The sequence below is a fragment of the Canis lupus genome, chromosome 26 (assembly GCF_048164855.1).
Source record: "Canis lupus baileyi chromosome 26, mCanLup2.hap1, whole genome shotgun sequence".
NCBI classification, from domain to species: Eukaryota; Metazoa; Chordata; class Mammalia; order Carnivora; family Canidae; genus Canis; species Canis lupus.
The window spans coordinates 24227817-24249007 of record NC_132863.1 but is presented as its reverse complement, the minus strand read 5'-3'; the positions used below and the strand labels follow the sequence as shown (position 1 = coordinate 24249007).

Here is a 21191-nt window from a genome sequence, read left to right as displayed (position 1 = left end):
GTACGTGCCCTCCAATGGCCAAGAGCAGGCCTAGGGAGCTGTCAAGGACTCACCTATTTTCTGGTCAGTTGATGCAATCGCAATCAGGTTCATGTTATGGAGACACACCATATCAGTGACCCACATCTGCTGGTTATAGGGCTGATGGATCTGGTTAAGCTGGCCAGAGGAAAGGCAGAGGAGATCTGGGCCAGAGAGGCTTGGCTAGCAGAACACACCAGGATCCCATGAACCCTCTCCTGCCACCCAAGGGCCTGGAGCCAGCCATAAACCTGGTATGGAGCCCAGCGCCCCTTCCAACTACCAATGGGGCCTTGGGTAAGTTCCCTAACCTGAGTCTCAGTTTCCACATCTGTAAAATGGGCTTAAACAACACTCATCCTTACAAACCCTTTTTAGAGCCATATGACAAAGTTTTAAGTATTTTTTAACATTTATTTTTATTTTTTTAAGATTTTATTTATTTATTCATAGACAGAGAGAGAGAGAGAGAGGCAGAGGGAGAAGCAGGTTCCACGCAGGGAGCCCGACGTGGGACTCGATTCTGGGTCTCCAGGATCACACCCCAGGCTGCAGGCAGCGCCAAACCACTGCGCCACCAGGGCTGCAGTATTTAAATTTTTAAATACTTAAAAATTTTAAGTATTTTTTAAAAGATTTTAGTTACTTATTTGAGAGAGAGAAGACAAGTGGGGGAGGGGGTTGCAGAGGGAGAAGCAGGCTCCCCTCTGGGCATGGAGCCAACCCCAACATAGGGTTCAGTTCCAGGACCCTCAGATCATGACCTGAGCTGAAGTGAGGGGCTTAACCAACTAAGCCACCTAGGTGCCCCACTCATCAAAGATTTAAATGTGCATGGCTTATGATCCCAGGATCTATTTCCAAGCCATATCTATGGATGTGTTCACACATACTCACAAAGAAGTGTGTGTGAGGACGGGGCCTGCCACACTGCTAGGATAGCAACAGGCCATGGACTGACTGCAAAGGAGAGCTGATATAAATCCACACCACAGATCTCCACCCAGACATTACATATGAGGGAGGTGTGCACCTGCCATAGAGAATAGTCACCAGGATCTATCATTAAATAAAAAAACGCAGCACTATCATGTGTATATTTTAAAAGAGGGGGTGGGAGATGTACATACAGGCTAACCATGGGAAAGCACCCCAAAACTGGTCATAGCAGTTGTCTCTCAGGATAGAATTAGGGTCTGGGCAATGGACTTTCCATTGTCCCTCTGTGGGTCTGAATCTTTCCCCCACCCTAGTTTTATTGAGATACAAGGGACATATAACATTGTATTTGTTTTTGTTTTGTCTGAATCTTGTCTACCATCTGCAGGTGTCGCCTGGTTCAAGTGGCTTGAACAAGAAATCGTCCCGCCAGGTTGTGAGGTGCCTTTCCGTGCTCACATAACAGCCATGCAGACAGAATTGGAGCAGCACTCCAGGTAGGGGAGGCCACACAGAGACGCCTGTCAGCAGTAGCGGGCTTGGGGGAAAGAGGAAGCCAAGGAAACAGGAGGCCAGCCCAACAGGCTCAGGGTCAGAGAGGACGAGAGCTGAGGTAGGGTTGGCCAGCTAAGGAACTTGTAGTTTACTCCCCAAATTAGGCCACGGACTCCAAACTGAAGAAAGCAGAGAAGAGTACAGTGTGACACAGAAAGGAAGGGGACCTTTAGGGCAGCTCCTCCAGATGGGTGTGCAGAGGCAGGAGCAGGAAGTGGACCTTTCCATCACAACTCAGAGACACCAAGAACATAGAGGCCTGTGCTGGTGGCTGTGCAGTGAAGACAATGGGCCTCTAACCCACACACAAGAGAGGGGGTGGTAAGGCCACTGCCTCCATGTTCCTCTGAGAAGCCCAGAGCCCCAAGGAGTTCTAGTGATTTGTCCAAGGTCGCACAGCTGGGAAACGAAGCCCAGCCCCTCTTCCCCCAGATTCCAGGGTTTTCCATCTGCATGCAGTGGGTGCTCACGGAAGGTGCTTGCTAGATCGCTCCTGCCAACAACCACTTGCCCAAGGAGCCCCTCAAGGAGGAATGCTGGGCCGTCCAGGAAGCCTCCCTCTGTCCTCAACTCTCTCAGACTTGGCCTCTGAGGGGCACCAACGTGACCGAGTAGCAGCCACAACCAGGAGTTCAGGCTATAATGTGCCCCCTCAATACCAAAAGAAATGCACAGAGAAAAAGAGGGTGGAGGATGCCAGAAACCCTAGCCTCGGGACCTCAGGTGTGAGTCTGCCTTGGTCCTGGCTACCAAGTCCACCCATGAGAGTCACTGGGCCTCCACGGACCTGAGTTGTCTCCCTAGGCAACTGAAAAGGGACCAACCAGAGCCGTCTGGCCCCCTGGGATACAGATCCCGCCCCACCCCCCCACCCCCCCCTCCAATGCATCTACAAAACACTGCTGTTTCACAGGCTTATGAAAGCCTTCCTCCTGCTGGCAGCCTTCTCAGTAAGCCTTCCTTCTCGGGGGAGCTGTGCCTTCATTTTTTGGACAATTCTGGACTAGCCTGGCAACACTAAGTACACAGCCAGCTTTCCTGAACATTTTCTCACTTACTGCTTTTGGTCAGGAAGTGACCGCACAAAGACAATGATGATGTCAGCTTGAATTTGTCTGGTACTTGCTGTGAGCCTTACCCTACTCTGACTGCCATATGGGCATTGTTATGTCATTAAATCCTCCCAACAGCCTGAGGGGGTTACATGACCCCATTTGATAGATGAGGAAACTGAGGCATGGAGGGCTATATACTAACTATCCAAGGTCACAGAGCTGGAAGGTGGCACAGTCAGGTTCTAAGATGGGCTCCAGAGCCCACACTCACAACTGCTGTGATTTCCTGCCCGGTACCAGGGAAGGATTCAAATCAGTGGTGCTTGGTGATGGAGCCGTTGTGGCAGGGAAAGGTCAGGGAACTGATCTCTAACCCAGAAACCTTGGTGGGTGATGACCTGGGGCCCAGGAGAGGGAAGCCTGGCGGCCAGGGAGGGCTCCAGTGACATTCTATTTGGACAAAATGGGTATAAGGTGTCTCTGTTAGACATCGAAGTAGAATGCAACTTTGAGATGTCATCCTGCTTACAGAAGAGAACTGTAAGGGTCTCCGTCCCACAGTGAAGCCAGAATCCTGGCCTCAGAAGCAGTGACTGCACATGCGGGGTGCTTAGACCAGGAACCCCAAGAATAAGCACACTTTGGATCCGGGTCACCTTCACTATTTGGGTACAAAGGCAAAGGTGCTCCGACCACCCCATATGTGCTCCACAGGTGGGCCCCCCTCACCCTAAAGGAGTTAAGCAGCGAGAAGGATTCAGACCAGATCTGCAAGATCCCGTCCTTGGTGACAGTCAGAAGGTGCCCCATCTTCTTGAACCGCTGAGTTAAGAACTGCACCTTCACAATCTCGCATCCATGGTTCCTGAGGAAGGGGACAGGAGAGAGAAGGATTCAAACGAATCCGGAATGAGGAGCACAGAGGAGGAAAGACAAAGCAAGCAAGGGGGGCTCCACTAGCAAGCACACGATGCATGACTCTGCCAAGCAGTTTTCTACCATTAGCAGCTGTGGCCGAAAGAAAGCTCCCCCAGTAGGCCGCTGGTATGAGATAGGGTTCCACAGCCATGGGCTTCTCCCATCACACAGCCAGTACACTTCCTCGTGATGGGATGGGGTCAGAGGAGGCAGGGAATGGAGGTCTTTTGCAAACCTTCTTTTAAGTTCTTCTTACAGAAGGTGGTGACTGGAGGGGTGGCTTGCAACTGAAAACTTCATGATAACAGTTTCTGGCAACTCGGAGAAGGGAGTATAATGCAAGCATGAGATAAAAGTGGACAAGGGGCAATGTATCCAACAGAGAGCCCCGTGTACCTGCCTCCTCATCAACAAGGCCATGCCCTGAGCATAGGAAACGGCTCCTGTGGCCTTCCCAGCAAGCTACAGTGATGCATTCCAGTGGTTTCTTTCCTGCTCCAAGTTGGCTAAGCTGGCTGGCAGCACCATTTTGATTTCTGGACACAGCATGGCACATGCTCCCCCACCTGATGTTCCCACACCTTCAGGCCCCACCAGGGCCAGTAGTGTTACCTCACTTCACAGGGACCCAGGGAGAAGCATTTGCCTGGAGTTCTGTCCATAAACTAGAACGTAGGCACTTCGATCCCTACTCCAGCCAGAACCTTTTCCAAATGTCACTGTGGACACTGTGTGACCTGTGGCTGAAGGCTAACCCACATCACTGTGAAATTCTACCTCGAAACAGTCTCAGCAGAAGAGAGGGTGACAGTATGTCTGAACATGGCTCCTCTCTCTACCCTCCCTCCCCTCTCCCACTGCCACCTCTCAAGTCAGGGCCACAGGTCTGAGGGGTGAAAGGTAAAAGCCATGAAAAGTGAGAGGAGCCCTCGGGAGGTGTTATCCCAGAAGGCCAGCGCCTCCACCTGCTGGACTGCAGCAGATCCCAGAGAGGGTCGTTCAATGATCTTGGCCCAGGATCAGGAAAGAGCAGCCAACTTTTAAGATGACCCTTTCATGAAGGTAATTGAGTATTATTTGGCTATTTTCTCTGCCAAGCTGGAAATGCTCTCCGGGTTTGAAGGTTGAACAAATAAAAAGGACAAGAAAGGAACAGGCTTCTTGACATTTTTGGTTCTGGCTCTTTAAGCACCCTTGGAAATCTAAATGTTCCAAGGAAATAATAGAAAGACCTGTGAGGGCTCAGCTATGTCAAGCGAAGTTTTTAGGTCAAAATGTATGGTTATAAAATCCTTCATCTTTCATATATATTGGCCTCAATTAAATATTGACCAAAATTGTTTTAGTTGCCCTTTCCTGGTTTTCATTATATCATCTCTCTGAATCTCCAGGTGCTCCAGGGCAGACTGCTTCAGGTTTACAGTCTTCCCCACAGCCTGCTCTGGGGCTGGTCCCAAGGACAGACCCAGCCACAGCCCCTCCTAACCAGGCCACAATTGCAGGCCACCAAGCATTGGATCACAGGACCTGGCTCCCTGGCCTCAGCTGCCTGCACCTGGCAGGAGGTGTGCAAACCCCCAGTGATCTCTGGGAAAGGAACTCCGGGAACAGGCCTGGGCCACTGGCCAGAATCCACTGGAGGGCTGCTTTTTCTTAGGAAGTTCAGAGGGGTGGGGGTAGACAGAACCATGCACAGAAAGGAGACTACATGAAGGTCCAGAGGGCACAGTGGAGAAGAGCCATGAGGAGGAGCAAGCAGGCAGGGAGAGGAGGAAATCAAGGCAAAGGCAGAGCCACATGCTCCAGGAGGGACCTATGGCCCACTGCAGCCTCCAGGAGCAATTTCCTGTGATGGCTTTTACTCCTTGCCATGTGAGCCATCTGCACTCTGGATGAAACCCCCAGACCCACTTAGCACCAGCAATGGGAGGAAGCAAGCAGGGGGAGCAGAATATGCTGCAGGGACAGGGAGAGTCAAACAGGGCAACCCCACCACTTTCATTTTGACCTCTCCAAACCTGTTTCCTTGTCTGTAAAGTGGGGACACGGTTACCTTAATGCTCAGGCTTGCCTACAGGGTTGAGTGGCTGAAGTGAGTGCCAGACCCCTGGTGGCCCCACAAGGAGTGACTCAGGGATTTAGGGAGGGGCACTCACTACAGAGCCTGTCCCTACCTTGTTCTTGTTTGTACACACCCCTTCAGTCCAGGGAAACACTCCTTACAGGGGAATGATCCTCATGGGAAGGTGGAAGTGCAGGCGGTACTGGCTTGTTCTCATCCTCTCCCTTCTCTGTAACTCCCGCATCACGTAATCCACGTACTCCTGCTGCCTCGGGAAGTAACACAAGACAGGAAAGTGTTGGCTGAGCCATCAGAGCACTGGGCTTTGGGAACCCATGCCTGGCTTCCAGTTCTTCCCTCATCTTTCCTAGCCTCTTCTAAGGGGCTCTCTGGTTGCTGCTTCCTGGGGCTGGCCAAAGAGAGTAGCCAAGCAACTGAGCTGTTCTGGGATCTGGGACGTGTGAAGGGCCTAGCAACAAGTACATAGCAGCACCGCCCTCCTTAACGCGTTTCTGTAATGCTAAATACGTGTCTGCATCATCTCCACATCCAGCATCTTGTTTGAATCTCTTTTTTCACCCACATTTTATGGATAATAGGACTGAGCCCATAAAAATAGAGATGAGTTGTCCCAGCTCATATAACAAGTTAACAGCAGGGAAAGACCAGAAGCCAGGCAACTACGGCAACTCTAGAATCTACTGATGCCTCATGAAGGCCAAAACAGACCACCACGTGAACCTATAAAGAAAGAGGGAGTTATTAAGATCATTGTGTAGATAGCAAAGAATTCTGGAAACAGGTTTATTAAGAATAAAAAGAGTATTAAGAGAAATGAAAGAAAAAAACAAAACAGCATGTTTGCCTGAGCCGGGGGGAGGAATGACAGAGTAGTTAACACACAGGCTTCCTGAAGCAAACTCCTCAGGTCTGAAGACTAGCTCAGCTGCTAACTAGCTCTGTAACTCTGGGCAAGTTTCTTAACGTCTTCATGCCTCAGTTTCACAATCTGTCAAATTAAGGCAAATACCAACACCCACCCTGTACAATTCCTGCAAAGTTTAAGTAAAATAATACATAAAGTGCTTAGCACAGTGCTTGGCATCAAGGCTAGTTATCATTGTCAGCATTGCTATGTCAATACGTCAGACTAATTTTTTGCACTTTGCTGTATCCTTCTGTATTTCATATTTTTAAATGGTATATCTACTCATCATAGAACATATAGAATCGAGGGGGGTAATGCTCTAGAACCCTGACATTTTGGGATTGAACAGCCACAGGTCTGTCTGTTGGCTGAGTGATCAGAAACCGTCTATTATGGTGGTTGTGGCATCTTCCAGAACTGAATGGGGGCTGGTGTGCAGGAGAGCCACCTGGCAGGTGGGTGGTACCCTTGCTGCTTCCCTGTGTGCTGGGAGGCCTCAGGCAAAAGTTACTAACATTTGTCATACACCCTCCCATTCCCTAGGAGAAGAATGAGCTGCAAGTAGCCCCACTTACAGAAGTCTTAGAAAGGTTCCCTCTACCCAGCAAGCACCCCAGAATCCACAGGAGGCTTTCTGATGGCTTGACCACCTCCCCATCTTCAACCCTCCACATGTTCTACAGGTCAGCCACACCTGGATCCCTCAGGCTCCCTCCAGCTACCTGAGGCAGCAGAGGCACCCTCCTCACCCAGGTAATGGAGCCATTACAGTCTGTGTCCACCTTCAAAAACAGCGCCTCTAGCATCTCATCTGACGCATTGCTCAGAATCTTCTTTATGGCCTTAATGAAAGTCTTCATGTCCAGGGCTTCAAAAGAGAAGAAAAAACATCATCCACTCCATGGCAAATCACTGGGCCTGTCAGCAGCCACGGTGCCCTTGGATGTCTGGGTGCTGAGGGAGGACACAGAGAATGTTTGCTGTCCCTTGAATCTCCTCTATCTGTTCAGCAATCAGCCCACCTGATTCAGTGCACACCTTTCACGCCAGAGGACTGTGTGGGCCCCACAGCACTGCTGGGTGAGGGGATACTAAAAAAAGATCAGATCCCATTTCTAAGACAGGCCAGGCACTGAGACAAAGAAAATTGATGAGGGATGCCTGAATGGCTCAGTGGTTGAGCATCTGCCTTCAGATAATCCTGGGGTCCTAGGATTGAGTCCTGTATCAGGCTCCCCATGGGGAGCCTTCTTCTCCCTCTGCCTATGTCTCTACCTCTCTCTCTCTCTCTCTGTGTCTCTCATGAATAAATAAAATCTTAAAAAAAAAAACTGGTGAAAATTCAAAAAAGAAAGAAAAAAGAAAAAGAAAGAAAGAGAAAACTAATGATGGCAAAAAAAGAGACACAAATTAATTCAAATATACAAATAAAGAGGTGAAGTGCGTCTCTTAAAGGCAATTAAAATGCCAACTTTGGCTAGAGGCAAAGCTGGAGAGGAGAGGAACAGAGGGTAGGGATAAAATACTCTCTCCACACTGGGTTTTGTGACTATAAGGGAATCTGTCTGCCAATGTGCCAATATCCCGTAGATTTTTTTTTTAATAATCATAGTCTATAAAAAGTGCTTCTAGAGTTCCCTCCAAATATCTGGAACCCTCACCACAATCTGAAGGCAGTGCATTTTCTGGTTCCGCTCAGACCTCACCTCCCACTACCATCCCCTACATTCCTGGCTCCAGCCATAATGTCCCCACGCTGTTTCTCACACCACCAAGCATACTCCCACCTCAAGGCCTTTGCACCATCTGGGCCCCTTCACGAGGAAGCCTTCCTGAGAACTATCTAGGGAGGCCCTCTACTCCCAGCACCCAGCTCCACTGCCCCCCTCCTCAACTTTCCTCATCACTGCTCTAGCCCATGAGTTCCACGAGTACAGGATGAGCCTGTGCCCTCTGTGACTGGTTTCTTGGCACACTACACACACTTGTTCCCGAGTTTTGCTGTTGGCACTAGGATGTGGCCATGACGATATTGGGTGCTTCTCTGTGTTTATTCACACTGACCATTTAATGAGAGAGACTCATGAGAAAACTGTGGGACGCAGAGGTGAGGTCATGTGTCCAGGGTCACGGGGTGGTGCCTGAGGCTGACCCTCACAATCTGATCCTTCCATGTATGAGTTGGGTGTCAGTCAGATGGCCATCATGACACAGAGTCTTCCCTTGGGAGGGAGCCAGGAGCCAAAGAGCCTTTGTGTAGCGATGAATGAACAAATCCCTCTTGAGAGCACTACAGGGATCAACCAGCTCCTTTCTCACCCAAGAAAGGAGCTGGCTGTCTAAGAAGTCATATAGATTATTTGTCACCATGTTATTTTAATACATTTTTTATTAAGTTTACCAAACACTTTTTTGAAAATTGCAAGAGAATAGACACAAAGGTATTTTGGAAAGGAAACATACACTGTGGGGTCCAGGCAGGGCCCCTTTCCCCTCTAAAAAACAACTCTCACCCACCTCTAGCCAGATGGTTAATTAACCACTCAAAGTGATATATCACTTCCTTGAGGGGGGAGGGGGGATCACAAGCAGGATCAGGCAGGAGGACACTTTCTTGGGGGGGCAGGAAATGTTTTATAACTTGATCTGGTAGTTACATGAATGTATGCATGTGATTCCTTGAGCTGGGCCCCAATACCCATGCATTTTATGGGAGGTAAATTATGCCTCACTGTAAAAGTGCCTATTTTACTTCTAAATTACACTCCAAGTGAACTTTCTAACCGCTTTTTCCTGCGCCTCTGAGCTTAGCCAGCTCTCTCACCTTTTTTTTTTTTTTTTTTTTTTTTTTAAGAGAGAGAGAACACAGGTCAGCAGGAGAGGGGAGTGTACAGAGGGAGAGGGAGAGATTCTTAGGCAGGCTCCACACCTAGTGTGGATCTTGATGTGGGACTCAATCTCATAACGCTTGATTGCCAGCCCTTCCAGCTCAGATGGTAAGAGGGGTGTTCTGACAGCCAACTCTCCCCTGCCTGGGTGGTCCTGGGCCCTTTCTTTCCTTGAGGGATGAAGGTCCATCCTCACTCCTGCCTTTCTTTCTTCTGCCTGCCCCACTGGCACGTTCCCTTCAGCACCCAGCATTGGACGCACCTCCACCCACCATTCCCTTACTTGTGCCCACCCACTCTCCTCAGCCACCAGAGACATCAGACCACATCTCATGGTGCCCTTCCTTGCCCTTGGGGTCTCCTGCCTTCAAGCAGTGACCCCACAGGTCACTCCGGTCTCCTCCAGGCTCCACTGTCTACCCTGCCCTGTCATTTGGCATTTGCCTCAGCTCTCCTCATCATGGTCCCCTTGCTTTTCTGACTCTCTGCTTGAGTGACCTCACCTCTTCACCTATCTCTGCATCTCAGGAGAGAATACCTCTCCTGTGTCTCTGACTGTTCCCAAGTGTTCCCATTCCCCTGGCTCCTTCAACTCAGCATGTTTAAAATCTGGTTTAGGGCAGCCCGGTGGCTCAGCGGTTTAGTGCCGCCTTTGGCCCAGAGCCTGATCCTGGAGACCACGTCAGGCTCCTTGCATGGAGCCTGCTTCTCCCTCTGCTTGTGTTTACCTCCCCCTCTGTGTATGTGTGTGTGTGTGTGTGTGTGTGTGTGTGTCTCTCATGAATAAATAAAATCTTAAAAATAATACTAAATAAAATAAAATCCGGTTTATTATCTTTATTCCAATACATGCTGGCCTTTCCTGTGTTCACCATCTCTGCTAATAGCATCACCTCCAGCCAGTCATCCAGGCTGAAGACCTGAAGGGGGTTTCCAATGCCCTCCCTCCTGAATCCTCACAAGAACCCTGTGGTCCTAGAGGATGGGTACTGTCATTCTCCCCATCTTACAGATAAGGACAGAGAGGCACAGAGAGGCTTCGTGGTTTGCCCAAGAACACACAATGGCACCAGGAGGATTTGAAACCAGAAGGCTTCCTTCATCTCCGTTATACTGTTCACCAACCTCTGTAGGGTGACTGGTCATGGGAGGAGCCAATCCCCTCCTGGCCAAAACACTTCCCTTTCTTTAGCAGCTCTAGATGTGTCACCTCCCTGTCAGCCCCACTGCTGGGTCTCAGGGCACCCCCTGACCCGAGTGCACCCCATCCTCTGTGGTCACCTCCCCACCAGCCTTGCCCCAGGACACCCCTTGCTCCCCCAACGCAGCAAGGCCCAGTATACCTCTCCTCTGCCATCCCCTGTTAAGAACTGCCCTCCCCCTTCTGGGAAACTCCCACTTTACCTTTCTCTTTCTTTGTAACACCAAGAGGTAGGATTATGGACTATTTATCTCTATTTTTTTAAAAGACTTTTAAGTATGTTTTTTTAAGATTTTATTTATTCATGAGAGACATAGAAAGAGAGGCAGAGACAGAGGGAGAAGCAGGCTCCCTGTGGGGAGCCCGATGCAGGACTCGATCCCATGACCCCCAGATCATGACCTGAGCCAAATGCAGTTGCTCAACCACTGAGACACCCAGGCATCCCCAAAGACTTGTAAGTATTTTTTAAATAAATGCAATATTTAAAATATTTATGAAGAAAATGTTTCCTAGCCTCCCCTCTGCCATTTAGGGGTAGGAGTATGTGTGTGCCCTACAGTGCTTGCCTTCCTAGAGCACAGGCTTGATCAAGCATGAGCACTGCATGGTCATGCCCCCGGCTCACCCAGAAAGGGCCTTCTTTAATTTACTTTGCATCTGAAGTGCTACACTTGGTGTGGGGTGCCCACAGAAGTACAGTTTCCATGTCGGGACACCTGATCACTGCATTTGGGCCTGTTGTTAGTGTCTGGCCCTTCCTGTGTAAAGTCACACGGAAAGCCACAGGGCTTCATAACAACTGAATCAAATCTGACAGAGGGCTTGGTAACACATGAAACTCTGTACCAATACTGATTCTTACCATGCCCAGCAGCGCCGGATGAAATGTCAGTTGGCAAAAGTAGGGGCACACTTGGTATGTGAGCCCCTCATGTCGCCTCAGGAGTATCTGCATAGAAGGTCAGTGCTACAATGGCTTGCAGGCTTGAGGCTACAGGGCCTCCAGCTCAGTGGCTCTCTCTTGATCCCCACCCCAGTCCTCCACAAGCTCCCACACACAGGCCCCAGAGGTGGGGACTAGGGCACATGGACACTTTTAAGTCCTCACAGGAGATGCATGGGCACTCCCCTTTAAGAACCAGAGACCCATCCCTTCAAAAAAAAAAAAAAAAAAAAAAAAACACAGACCCAGGGGCACCTGGGTGACATAGTCAATTGTGCATCCAACTCTTGCTTTCAGCTTAAGGCATGACCTCAGGTTGGGAGGTGGAGCCCTGCATCCAGCTCCACACTCAGCACAGAGTCTGCTTAGTACTCTTTCCTCCTGTGCCTCTGCCTAGGAAAGGAAAGGAAAAAGGAAGGGAAAAAGGGAAAGGGAAGGGGGAAAGGGAAGGGAGGAAGGAAGGAGGGGAGGAAAGGAGGAAGGGAGGAAGGGAGGAAGGGAGGAAGGGAGGAAGGGAGGAAGGGAGGAAGGAAGGAAGGAAGGAAGGAAGGAAGGAAGGAAGGAAGGAAGGAAGGAAGGAAGGGTCAACCCTCAGGGCACCTGGCTGGCTCAGCTGGTGGAGCATGCAACGCTTGATCTCAGGGTTGTGAGTTAGAGCCCCACTTTAGGTGTGGAGATTACTTAAAAATAAAATCTAAAAAAACCAAACCCAACAACATGGACCTTCCTCAAATAAACAAATAATAATAATAATAATAATAATAATAATAATAAAACAACTAAGGCCCTGAAAGAGAACTTGTAGAACAGAGAGGAGAACTCTGGTATCTCCCCTCTTCCCTCTGAGACAGGCACTGATGAGGAGTCAGGTCAAGGTTCCCAAGAAATGCTATAGAGCCCATGTTTGTGATCCACTTCTTTTTTAAAAAGACTGATTGATTTGAGAGAGAAAGAAAGAGAAAGAGTATAAGCAGGAGGAGCAGACAGAGAGGGAGTATCTCAAGCAGAGTCCTCACTGAGTGTGGAACCCAATGCAGAGCTCAATCCCACAACCCTGAGATCAACAACCTGAAAACCACGAGCTAGATGCTTAACCGACTGAGCCACCCAGATACCCCCATGATCCACATCTTCAAAAGATTTTTGAAAAAGTACCAATGTACCAAAAATACATAGTAAATTTTCCTTTCCTCCATTTAAAATCTGGCTTGTTGTTTGTTTGTTTTAACGAGGAAGCTCTTTTTATATTGATCTGAAAAGGTTTCAGGACAAATTAGGTAAAAAATCAAAAGGGGAAACTTGATAAAAATTATTTTTCTTAAAAGCAGGAGTAGACAATTGTGGGGATCCATTCTAAACGTATACAGACATCGAATCAGCATGGTTACACATTTACTTGTCAACTATAGCTCAATAAAGCTGAGGAAAAGAAAGCAAGGCACAGAACAGTGCAGATGGCAGGCTGCCACTGCATACAAAAGGGAAGTGACCACATGTGTGTCTGTGTTTCTCCAGATCACAGATGACTAAAAGCAGTAAGTAACCACTTGAAGAAATGGAACTGGGCAGCTAGGGTTGGGCTGAAGGAGACATTTGCTCTATCAAAAAAGTATCATGGGAAAAGTACCTTTTGACTTTTGAACTGCCTGAATGCACTGCCTACTCAAAACTTAAACACAATAAAAATTGTGGCCACAACTGGTACATCTGGGGTCCTCCAAGACTCCCAGGTGTCAAACACCAATACCAAATAACTTTAGTTAGGAGCCATCTGATCTTCAGACACACACCATCCCTTCTTGCCCTCACTTTGTTCATCTGTGAACTGAGGATTTGTTATCCTTTCCAGCCCACATCACAGTATGGTTGTAAAATTCAAATTAATGTGACAAGGAGCTATGCCCCAGAGCTGGTACTCAGTCTGCTGGATATAAACAAAGATGCCTTTAAGTATTCCTATTATTTGGCTTTATGTGTACCATCCCCAAGAAAAAAATTAAGCTCTAAAAGACAGAAAAAGTTTGATGTACAAAGGATATTCATCATCATGTTATTTAAAGCAGTAAAACCTGGATTCCTGGGTGGCTCAGCGGTTGAGCGTCTGTCTTCGGCTCAGGGCGTGATCCTGGAGTTCTGGGATAGAGTCCCAGTCAGGCTCCCTGCATGACGCCTGCTTCTCCCTCTGCCTATGTCTCTGCCTCTCTCTTTCTATGTGATAGATAGATAGATAGATAGATAGATAGATAGATAGATAGATAGATAGATAGATAGACAGACAAAATCTTTTAAAAAAATAAACGCAGTAAAACCTAAATATCCAACTATAGGGGAATGGCTCAGTCCCCAAGTAGAATACTTGCATTCATTAGTAATGATGGTTTGGAAGATAACACAGCAATATGTAAAAGCCCTTAAGGTATTATACATTAAGAAGAGAAGGATCTGAAGTTACCTGTGTAAGGCAATTACAAACATGTGAAAACACACAGCCACCTGTGGCAGACATACTTAAGGTGGTGTCCGCCTCCTGCTGTTCATGCCCTCCTGTGATCCCCTCCTCCTGACTGGAGAACCCGTGACTCGCTTCTAACCAAGAGAATATGGCAAAGGTGACAGGATGAATGGGGTTACGTGTACATAACTACATACTTACAAGATTGTAGCACACATCTTGCTGGAGCTGCTATCTCATGGCTACTCTGAGCCTTGAAATCCACCATGTTGGTGAGTCCCATGTGGCCAGGAACAGTGGGCAGCTGTAGGAGCTGAAAGCAGTCACCAGCCAAAGGCCAGGAAGAAACAGAAGCCTCAGTCCTGCAGCTGCAAAGAACTGAATCTTGCCGACAACCTGAGTGGACTTGGGAGCAATCCTTTCCCTGGCAAGCCGCAGATGATACCACAGACTCAGCCTAGTGAGACCCTTAAGCAGAGGAACCAGCTAAACCTTGCCCAGATGCCTGGCCCACTGAAACTATGAGATAATCAATGTGTGGTTTAAGCCACTAAGTGTACAATAATATTGTCACACAGCAATAGATAACCATACATATGAAGTTGTTTGGAAGAAAATATACCGAAATGCTAACAGTGGTTACATCTGGGTGCTTAGATTAGGGGTATTGTTTCTCTAGATATGAAATAGCTTCTGATATGCTTACAATATACATAATGACAGAAAGTCTTAAAATTTTAAGACACCGGATGAAAAACTGGTTGCCAAATCTGAACCCTCCACACACCCAGGTTTTGGTTCCTACCCTGTGCCAAAACCAGAAACTAAGCCTGCAAGGCAGCTTTACCTCCAGTCGAGTCAACATCATCCTCAAACATTTTCTCCATCTTGACCATGTGTAGCTGGGTAAACAGTTGAGACTCATGATGGCTAAGAGTGACAGTTGATGCTGGGGAGCTAAGAACCTCCTCATTCTTCTGGAATCCACCTGGGGTGGATGCCTGAAACAAAGAAGACTTCAAAAACTGGGGAGGGAGAGGGTTGATTTCCTGAGCTAAACACTTCTAAGCACATCTTATTGAAATAAAGACTCTTTGGGGGAGGACAGGGTATGCAGGGTTACAGTGAGGCAAACAAATAAATCTTAACCACTTTTAGACCTAGGAAGACCAAGAAAGCTCTCCTGACTTTGGGGAGCTACTGTTCCCCTTTTGCAGATGCCATGACTGAGGCTCAGCGAGATTAGCAGACACAGCCAAGGTCTCATCTCACACAGACCAGGACTCCAATTTATAAGGTGCTTCCATTTATAACTATATTGTTTCAGTCTTCAGTGCTGATAATTCAAGACCCTAAGGAATCCAGCTCCATCTTCTCCAGCCAGTTTGATTTAGCCAGGAGCATCCCAGACCCCTACCTAAGTCAGGGTCAGATCAGATCATCTGCACACATATCAAAGCTCCTGACAGGGACATTCCGCTTCCTCTTCCCACTTGTCTCCCTACACCCCCCACATAGCCTATCCCAACCTCAACAATGAATGCCTCCTCTCAGTAGCCCTACGTACACTTAGCACAATGCTTCTTCAGGTCACCAAAAGCTCAGGTCATCAAAAGCTGCTTTCCTCTAAAGGAGTGGACCATGGGATAACCATTGAGTGTTTGTTGCTCACTGAAATGCGCTGCACTGAGTCTCAGGCATTCAAAAAGACTAGTTCAAAAAGCCAAAACCAAGGCGGAAGTTGGGTGGCTCACTCTCCCCACTCCAACCCCACTAAATGAGCAAACGTGCTCATCCTCATGTGAGTGAATTCTATTCATTCTCTTATGGTCTGCACACATTTGTTGAGTGCCACAGACTGTGGATACACGAGTGAATATAGTGAAGACTGGCCTTCCCGGAGCCCAGTATATGAGCTAGTCTGTACTCCTGCAGCCACGCAGGCCCCAGGTTAGACATCTCAGTACCATCTTTGGCTCTTCCCTTCTCCTATGCATTCTTACTGTCCCTCCTGCTGATTCTTACTGTGATACTTCTCCTACACATAAGCCGTGCTCCCCTACATTCCTGGTCCACCGCAAACACTGGCCTTGTGCTGGAACAAGTACAAGGATGTTCCCAAACTGGGACTAGAGTTTGGCCTTCTTTTCCACTCTACCTCCCCACATTGAGATCAATCACCCTCTGGGAGGCAAATCTGATTATATCTTTACCCCACCTCTGACACTTTTCAGGCAACTACCGCCACACCCTACTCTTGAGTGTAGCATTCAAAACCCTTTGCATCGTAACCCTGATCTTTCTAGTTTCACTGCACACACCATGGTCTGGGCACACCAAATGCTCTCCACCCTCCCCAAACACAGCAAGCATTCCACTCTTACTCACATGTTCCCTCTATGCAATGCAGACCACTTCCCCTTGATGTGAACTCCTACCCACTCTTCAAAGCCTGGCTCAAATGACACTTCCTTTAAGGAGTTTTTCCATAACTTTCAGGGGACCATCATCCTTGCCAACTCCATGCTCCTAAACTCTGTTCACATCTGCCATACATGCATGAATGTCAGTCTGTACGTGTAGACAGAACAGTGTGATGGGAAACACATAGCTGTAAAGAGTTCTGGGTTAGAATTCTGCCTGGCTCCCTACTTCCAAGCTAATTTACCTTGGGCATATCATATCACTTCTCTGAGCCGCGTTTCTCATCTGCAAAACAGAGACCCGTAGTGCCCACCTTGCAGGGTTGCAGTGGTATCTAAATGACCCCCAAATATACTGGCAGGCTCCACAGGCTGTAGTTACACACTAAATGATGGCTCTTGTGTTTACTCTGGTCTCCTAGTAAGCTCTTTGAAGGCAAGGGCATTATTTAATTTATCTTAATTTAATCTTAATTTGTATTAATAATCCCTCTATTCCCAGCCTCAAGCATACAACAAACACTAAATACTTATCTCAGGCATGATGGTAATTTGTACAGCCTATCCCACCACTGCCACAACTTAGCTGGACAAAATTAAGGATAGTCCCTATAGAGACTGCAAATTGGTAGCCTCAGATTTGTTGTACCTGGCCAATATACTGCTTTAAAAGGGAAAACCTGCCTGCTGCCATGCACAGGTAAGTTACCTACGTGGCCTTGTGAATATCTGAGTTTGTTACCCTGGCGCAGAGACTGATAACTGATAAGACTTTTGAGCTGATGAGCGACATCTGGGCAGCTCTGGAACGCCCCTCCCCTTCACCAACCTCTAATGGTTTTCTTACCTCTTGAGACTGAGGGCTCTCTCTTAAGTCCTCAGAAGATGATGGTTTTGACCTAGAATAGGGAATCATGATCACTTTACTCCAACCTTCTACGAACATATGAGAGGCTGAGCTAGCTAGGTCCCTCCCAAGAGGGTGGAAAAGAAGTCAGGGTCGGGTAGGGGGGTGCTGCCTTGACCCACAGATACCCCCAGCACGCATTTGACAAGCAACCCTTTTCCCCTAGGAGCTCCTCCCCAGGAAGGTTTCCCAAGCCAGTCCCTGTGAGCCTTCATTTCCCTGATGAGGAGGAGTTGTCCTACTGAAGCCCTGAGGCCTCTCAAGTGAATGTCAGAGGCTTCCTAAAGCAGGCCACACTTTGTACAAAATTCGAAGGGGCTTAGGAGGCCATGCAGTTAGAAGATCTACTACAGTTCACATATCGGGCAGGCACATGTCCACGGAGTCAGACACAAAGTCCAGAGGTGGGGAAGGCTGGCCCCACTTGGCACTGTATACACCCCCAACCTGCCCTCCAGTGTGCCTGGAGGGAGGACAGAACCCTCCTCACTGCAATATGGCATCACATGAGAGTATGGGACAGGTCTGGCCCACGGAGGCCTCCTCTGAGGTTAGAAAGGGCGGATTTCTGCTGGGTCAGTGGCTCCTCCATGTAAGATGGAAGCTAGCACTTTGTTAGGATTACTGGAGTGTCAAACTGCCTAGCCAGCAAGAATCCAAAGAGCACTTTAGGATGGCAGGGGAATGACCAGGATAGAGTCAAGCCCCAACAGGCTCAGTTCATCAGCCAATGAACCCGCTTGGCTTGACAAAGGGCTCCTAGAGGTGCGTGGAGGAGAGGAATAGTGGGAGAGAAGAGATGAAAGAAAAATGGAAGCAAAATGTACAATCTCAGGGCGCCTGGGTGGCTCAGTAGTTTGAACATCTGCCTTCAGCTTGGATCACGATCCCAGGATGCTGAGATGGAGCCCCGTGTCAGGATCCCTGCTCAGCAAGGAGTCTGCTTCTCCCTCTCCCTCCATCATTCTCCCTGCTTGTACTCTGTGTGTGTCAAATGAATAAATAAAATCTTAAAAAAAAAAAAGAAATGTAGAATCTCCAGTATTTCGCCAGGGAGTCTGAGCAGGATGAAGGGCAATTATGGAAATTCATCGCATAAGTGGAGGGAAGATTGAAGACTGGCCAACAGTGTCCCAACCTAAGTTGTCTTGGCAACTGCTCAGATATAAAAAGCAAAGGAGAGAAAAGAGCCAAAGGAAAGGAGATTTGAAATTCAAGAACCAGGGTAACTAGGGGAAATGCCAAGAACATTTCCAGGAAAGGCAGCAAGTAGAGAAAGTGGCTTCATGCATGTGATGCTGGGCTGTCCAATGAAAAAGGAGAAACAAATACCAGGAAATATGGGGGTCTGAAACTGACAATTGGCTACATTTAGGGAATAGAAAGAGGGGAAACACACAAAAGACAGGAGGAAGAGATGCCTCAGAGTGGACCAAGATGGTAAGAAAAAGACAAGGTCCCTAAACATGGCCATTAAAGGTCACAGAGGAAAAAGGCTGCAGGAATGGACTGACAGGTCTGCTTGTTAAGAATATTATGTATGTATATGTTGGCACAGACATAGAAAGATGTCTGGAAAAATGCACTCCAAATTTAATGGTGGATATCTCGAGTAGGTGAGATTATGGGGGATTTTTATAGTCTAAATTATGCATTTCTCCAATTTTTTAAAAGATATTTATTTATTTTGTGTATTTTAGATGGAGAGAGAGAGAGAGAGAAAGAGGGAGAGGCAGACCCCTGCTATGCAAGGAGCCTGATGCAGGGCTCAATCCCCAAACCCTGGGATCATGACCTGAGCCAAAGGCACTTAACTGACTGAGCCACCCAAGTGCCCTACATTGCTATTTTTTTCTTTTTTTTTACTTATTTATTCATGAGAGACACAGAGGGGGAGAGAGAGAGAGAGAGGCAGAGACACAAGCAGAGGGATAAGCAGGCCTCATGCAGTAGCCTGACGTGGGACTCGATCCCAGGTCTCCAGAATCACACCCTGGGCTGAAGGCGGCGCTAAACCACTGAGCCTGGGCTGCCCCGTTGCTCCGTTTTTAATTAAGAAAACACTCATGGCAATCCTTAGGATTTATTTTGGTGGAGTAGATCAAGTGGTGGTTAGCGATTTACATCACTCTTCTGTGAAAGACCACTGGGCAGGAGTGGTTGCTGCAGCATCATTCATAGCAGAAAAAAAAATAAGGTAAATGGCTATGGAAGAGGAATGGATGAGTGCATCAATACACCTACACTCAGAACATCCCCCCAAGCACCCAAAAGGATGAATCTTGCCTTTAGCAGATGACTAGCAGGGATTTCCATAAGGTACTAATAAATATTAATAAGACGCAAAAAAGAGTGCACAGTATGATAACAATTTTTATGAACAAATGACAGATAGGTATGTATTTACACACACAAGAACATGTGTGAATGTATACACACATACATACACATAATTGTAAACAGGACTACATTTAACGATTATGGGGCTGAGAATAATAAAAAAAAAAGAGAGAGAGAATATAGGTCCACACAGCAAGTCTTTTTAAGTACTTAGAAATCAATATACTATTAAATAAAACACAATCTATTCTGCTACCTTGACAAATACATTCCATAACAACCTGGAAAACCAAGTTCAGATTTAGAATTCCTTAACTTCTCAGCTAAGTGCCAGAATTTGACAGTGCGGAAAGAGCCAGCCCCCAAGTCCTCTGCCCGCCCAGCACACCTGACTCACCCTGGTTAAGTGGCTTGTGGCTGGTGGCAAGTCAACAAGACACCTTACCTCCACTGTTCCATGGCCACCTCAAACCTAGTGGGCTGCCCTCAAAAATGATGCACTGGGCAACAGGCCACAGAGAATCAGATTCAAAGCACTTTGGGCAGGAGAACTCCAGGATTTAGAGCTGTGGGAGCTAGGAGAAGAGGGGGCTCTAAGGGCTATTAGTAGGACCACTGGTGAAATATGAACATGGACTCTATATTCTTTTTTTTTTTTTAAAGATTTATTTATTTATTTATTTATTTATGATAGTCACACAGAGAGAGAGAGGCAGAGACACAGGCAGAGGGAGAAGCAGGCTCCATGCACTGGGAGCCCGATGTGGGACTCGATCCCGGGTCTCCAGGATCGCGCCCTGGGCCAAAGGCAGGCGCCAAACCGCTGCGCCACCCAGGGATCCCTGGACTCTATATTCTTAGTTAATAATTGGATTAATGTTGTTTCCTGCTTTGACTACTGTACTGTGGTTTTAAGAGAGAAGGTCCTTGTTTTTGTTTTTTTAAGATTTTACCATTTATTCATGAGAGGCAGAGAGAGAGAGGCAGAGACATCAGCAGAGGGAGAAGGCGGCTCCCCATGGGGGGGGCCTGATGCAGGACTGGATCCGGGAACCCCAGGATGGAACCCCAGGATCATGACCTGAGCCAAAGGCAGACCCAACCACTGAGCCACCCAGGAGTCCCATGAGAACGTCCTTGTTCTTAGGAAATACACACGAGTATTTCAGGGCAAAGAGGCACGACATAATTTATTCCCAGATGTTCAACACACATATAGAATGATAAAGCAAAGTGTTTACAATTAGTCAATCTGGACAAAGGGGAGTTCTTTATAATTATTCCTAAAACTACTTAAATATTTTTAATTATTTCAAATTACTAAGTTTCATAAGTGATAAGTATGTATCTATCAAAACATACTTCTCTGTGTACGTCTATGGACTGAAACAAGTTTAAAAATACTGGTTGAGGGGATCCCTGGGTGGCGCAGTGGTTTAGCGCCTGCCTTTGGCCCAGGGCGCGATCCTGGAGACCCGGGATTGAATCCCACGTCAGGCTCCCGGTGCATGGAGCCTGCTTCTCCCTCTGCCTGTGTCTCTGCCTTTCTCTCTCTC

General features: G+C 47.7%; 1 protein-coding gene across 13 annotated transcripts in view; it reads right to left on the bottom strand.

Moving 5' to 3' along the window:
* The window catches only part of EFCAB8 (EF-hand calcium binding domain 8), a 75569-nt gene that overhangs the window by 46035 nt on the left and 8343 nt on the right, over positions 1–21191 (bottom strand). For 8 of the 13 annotated variants that reach the window (XM_072800554.1, XM_072800544.1, XM_072800552.1 and 5 more), the window contains exons 2-7: positions 17236–17287; positions 14813–14966; positions 7228–7346; positions 5712–5815; positions 3300–3435; positions 54–159 (exon numbers count right to left, since the gene is read on the bottom strand). In XM_072800554.1, the coding sequence (XP_072656655.1) occupies positions 54–159; positions 3300–3435; positions 5712–5815; positions 7228–7346; positions 14813–14966; positions 17236–17287 (671 nt within the window). Of the gene's footprint in view, positions 1–53; positions 160–3299; positions 3436–5662; positions 5816–7227; positions 7347–14166; positions 14279–14812; positions 14967–17235; positions 17288–21191 lie in introns of those variants that run through there. The other 5 variants (XM_072800547.1, XM_072800548.1, XM_072800551.1 and 2 more) reach the window with 5 other exon arrangements.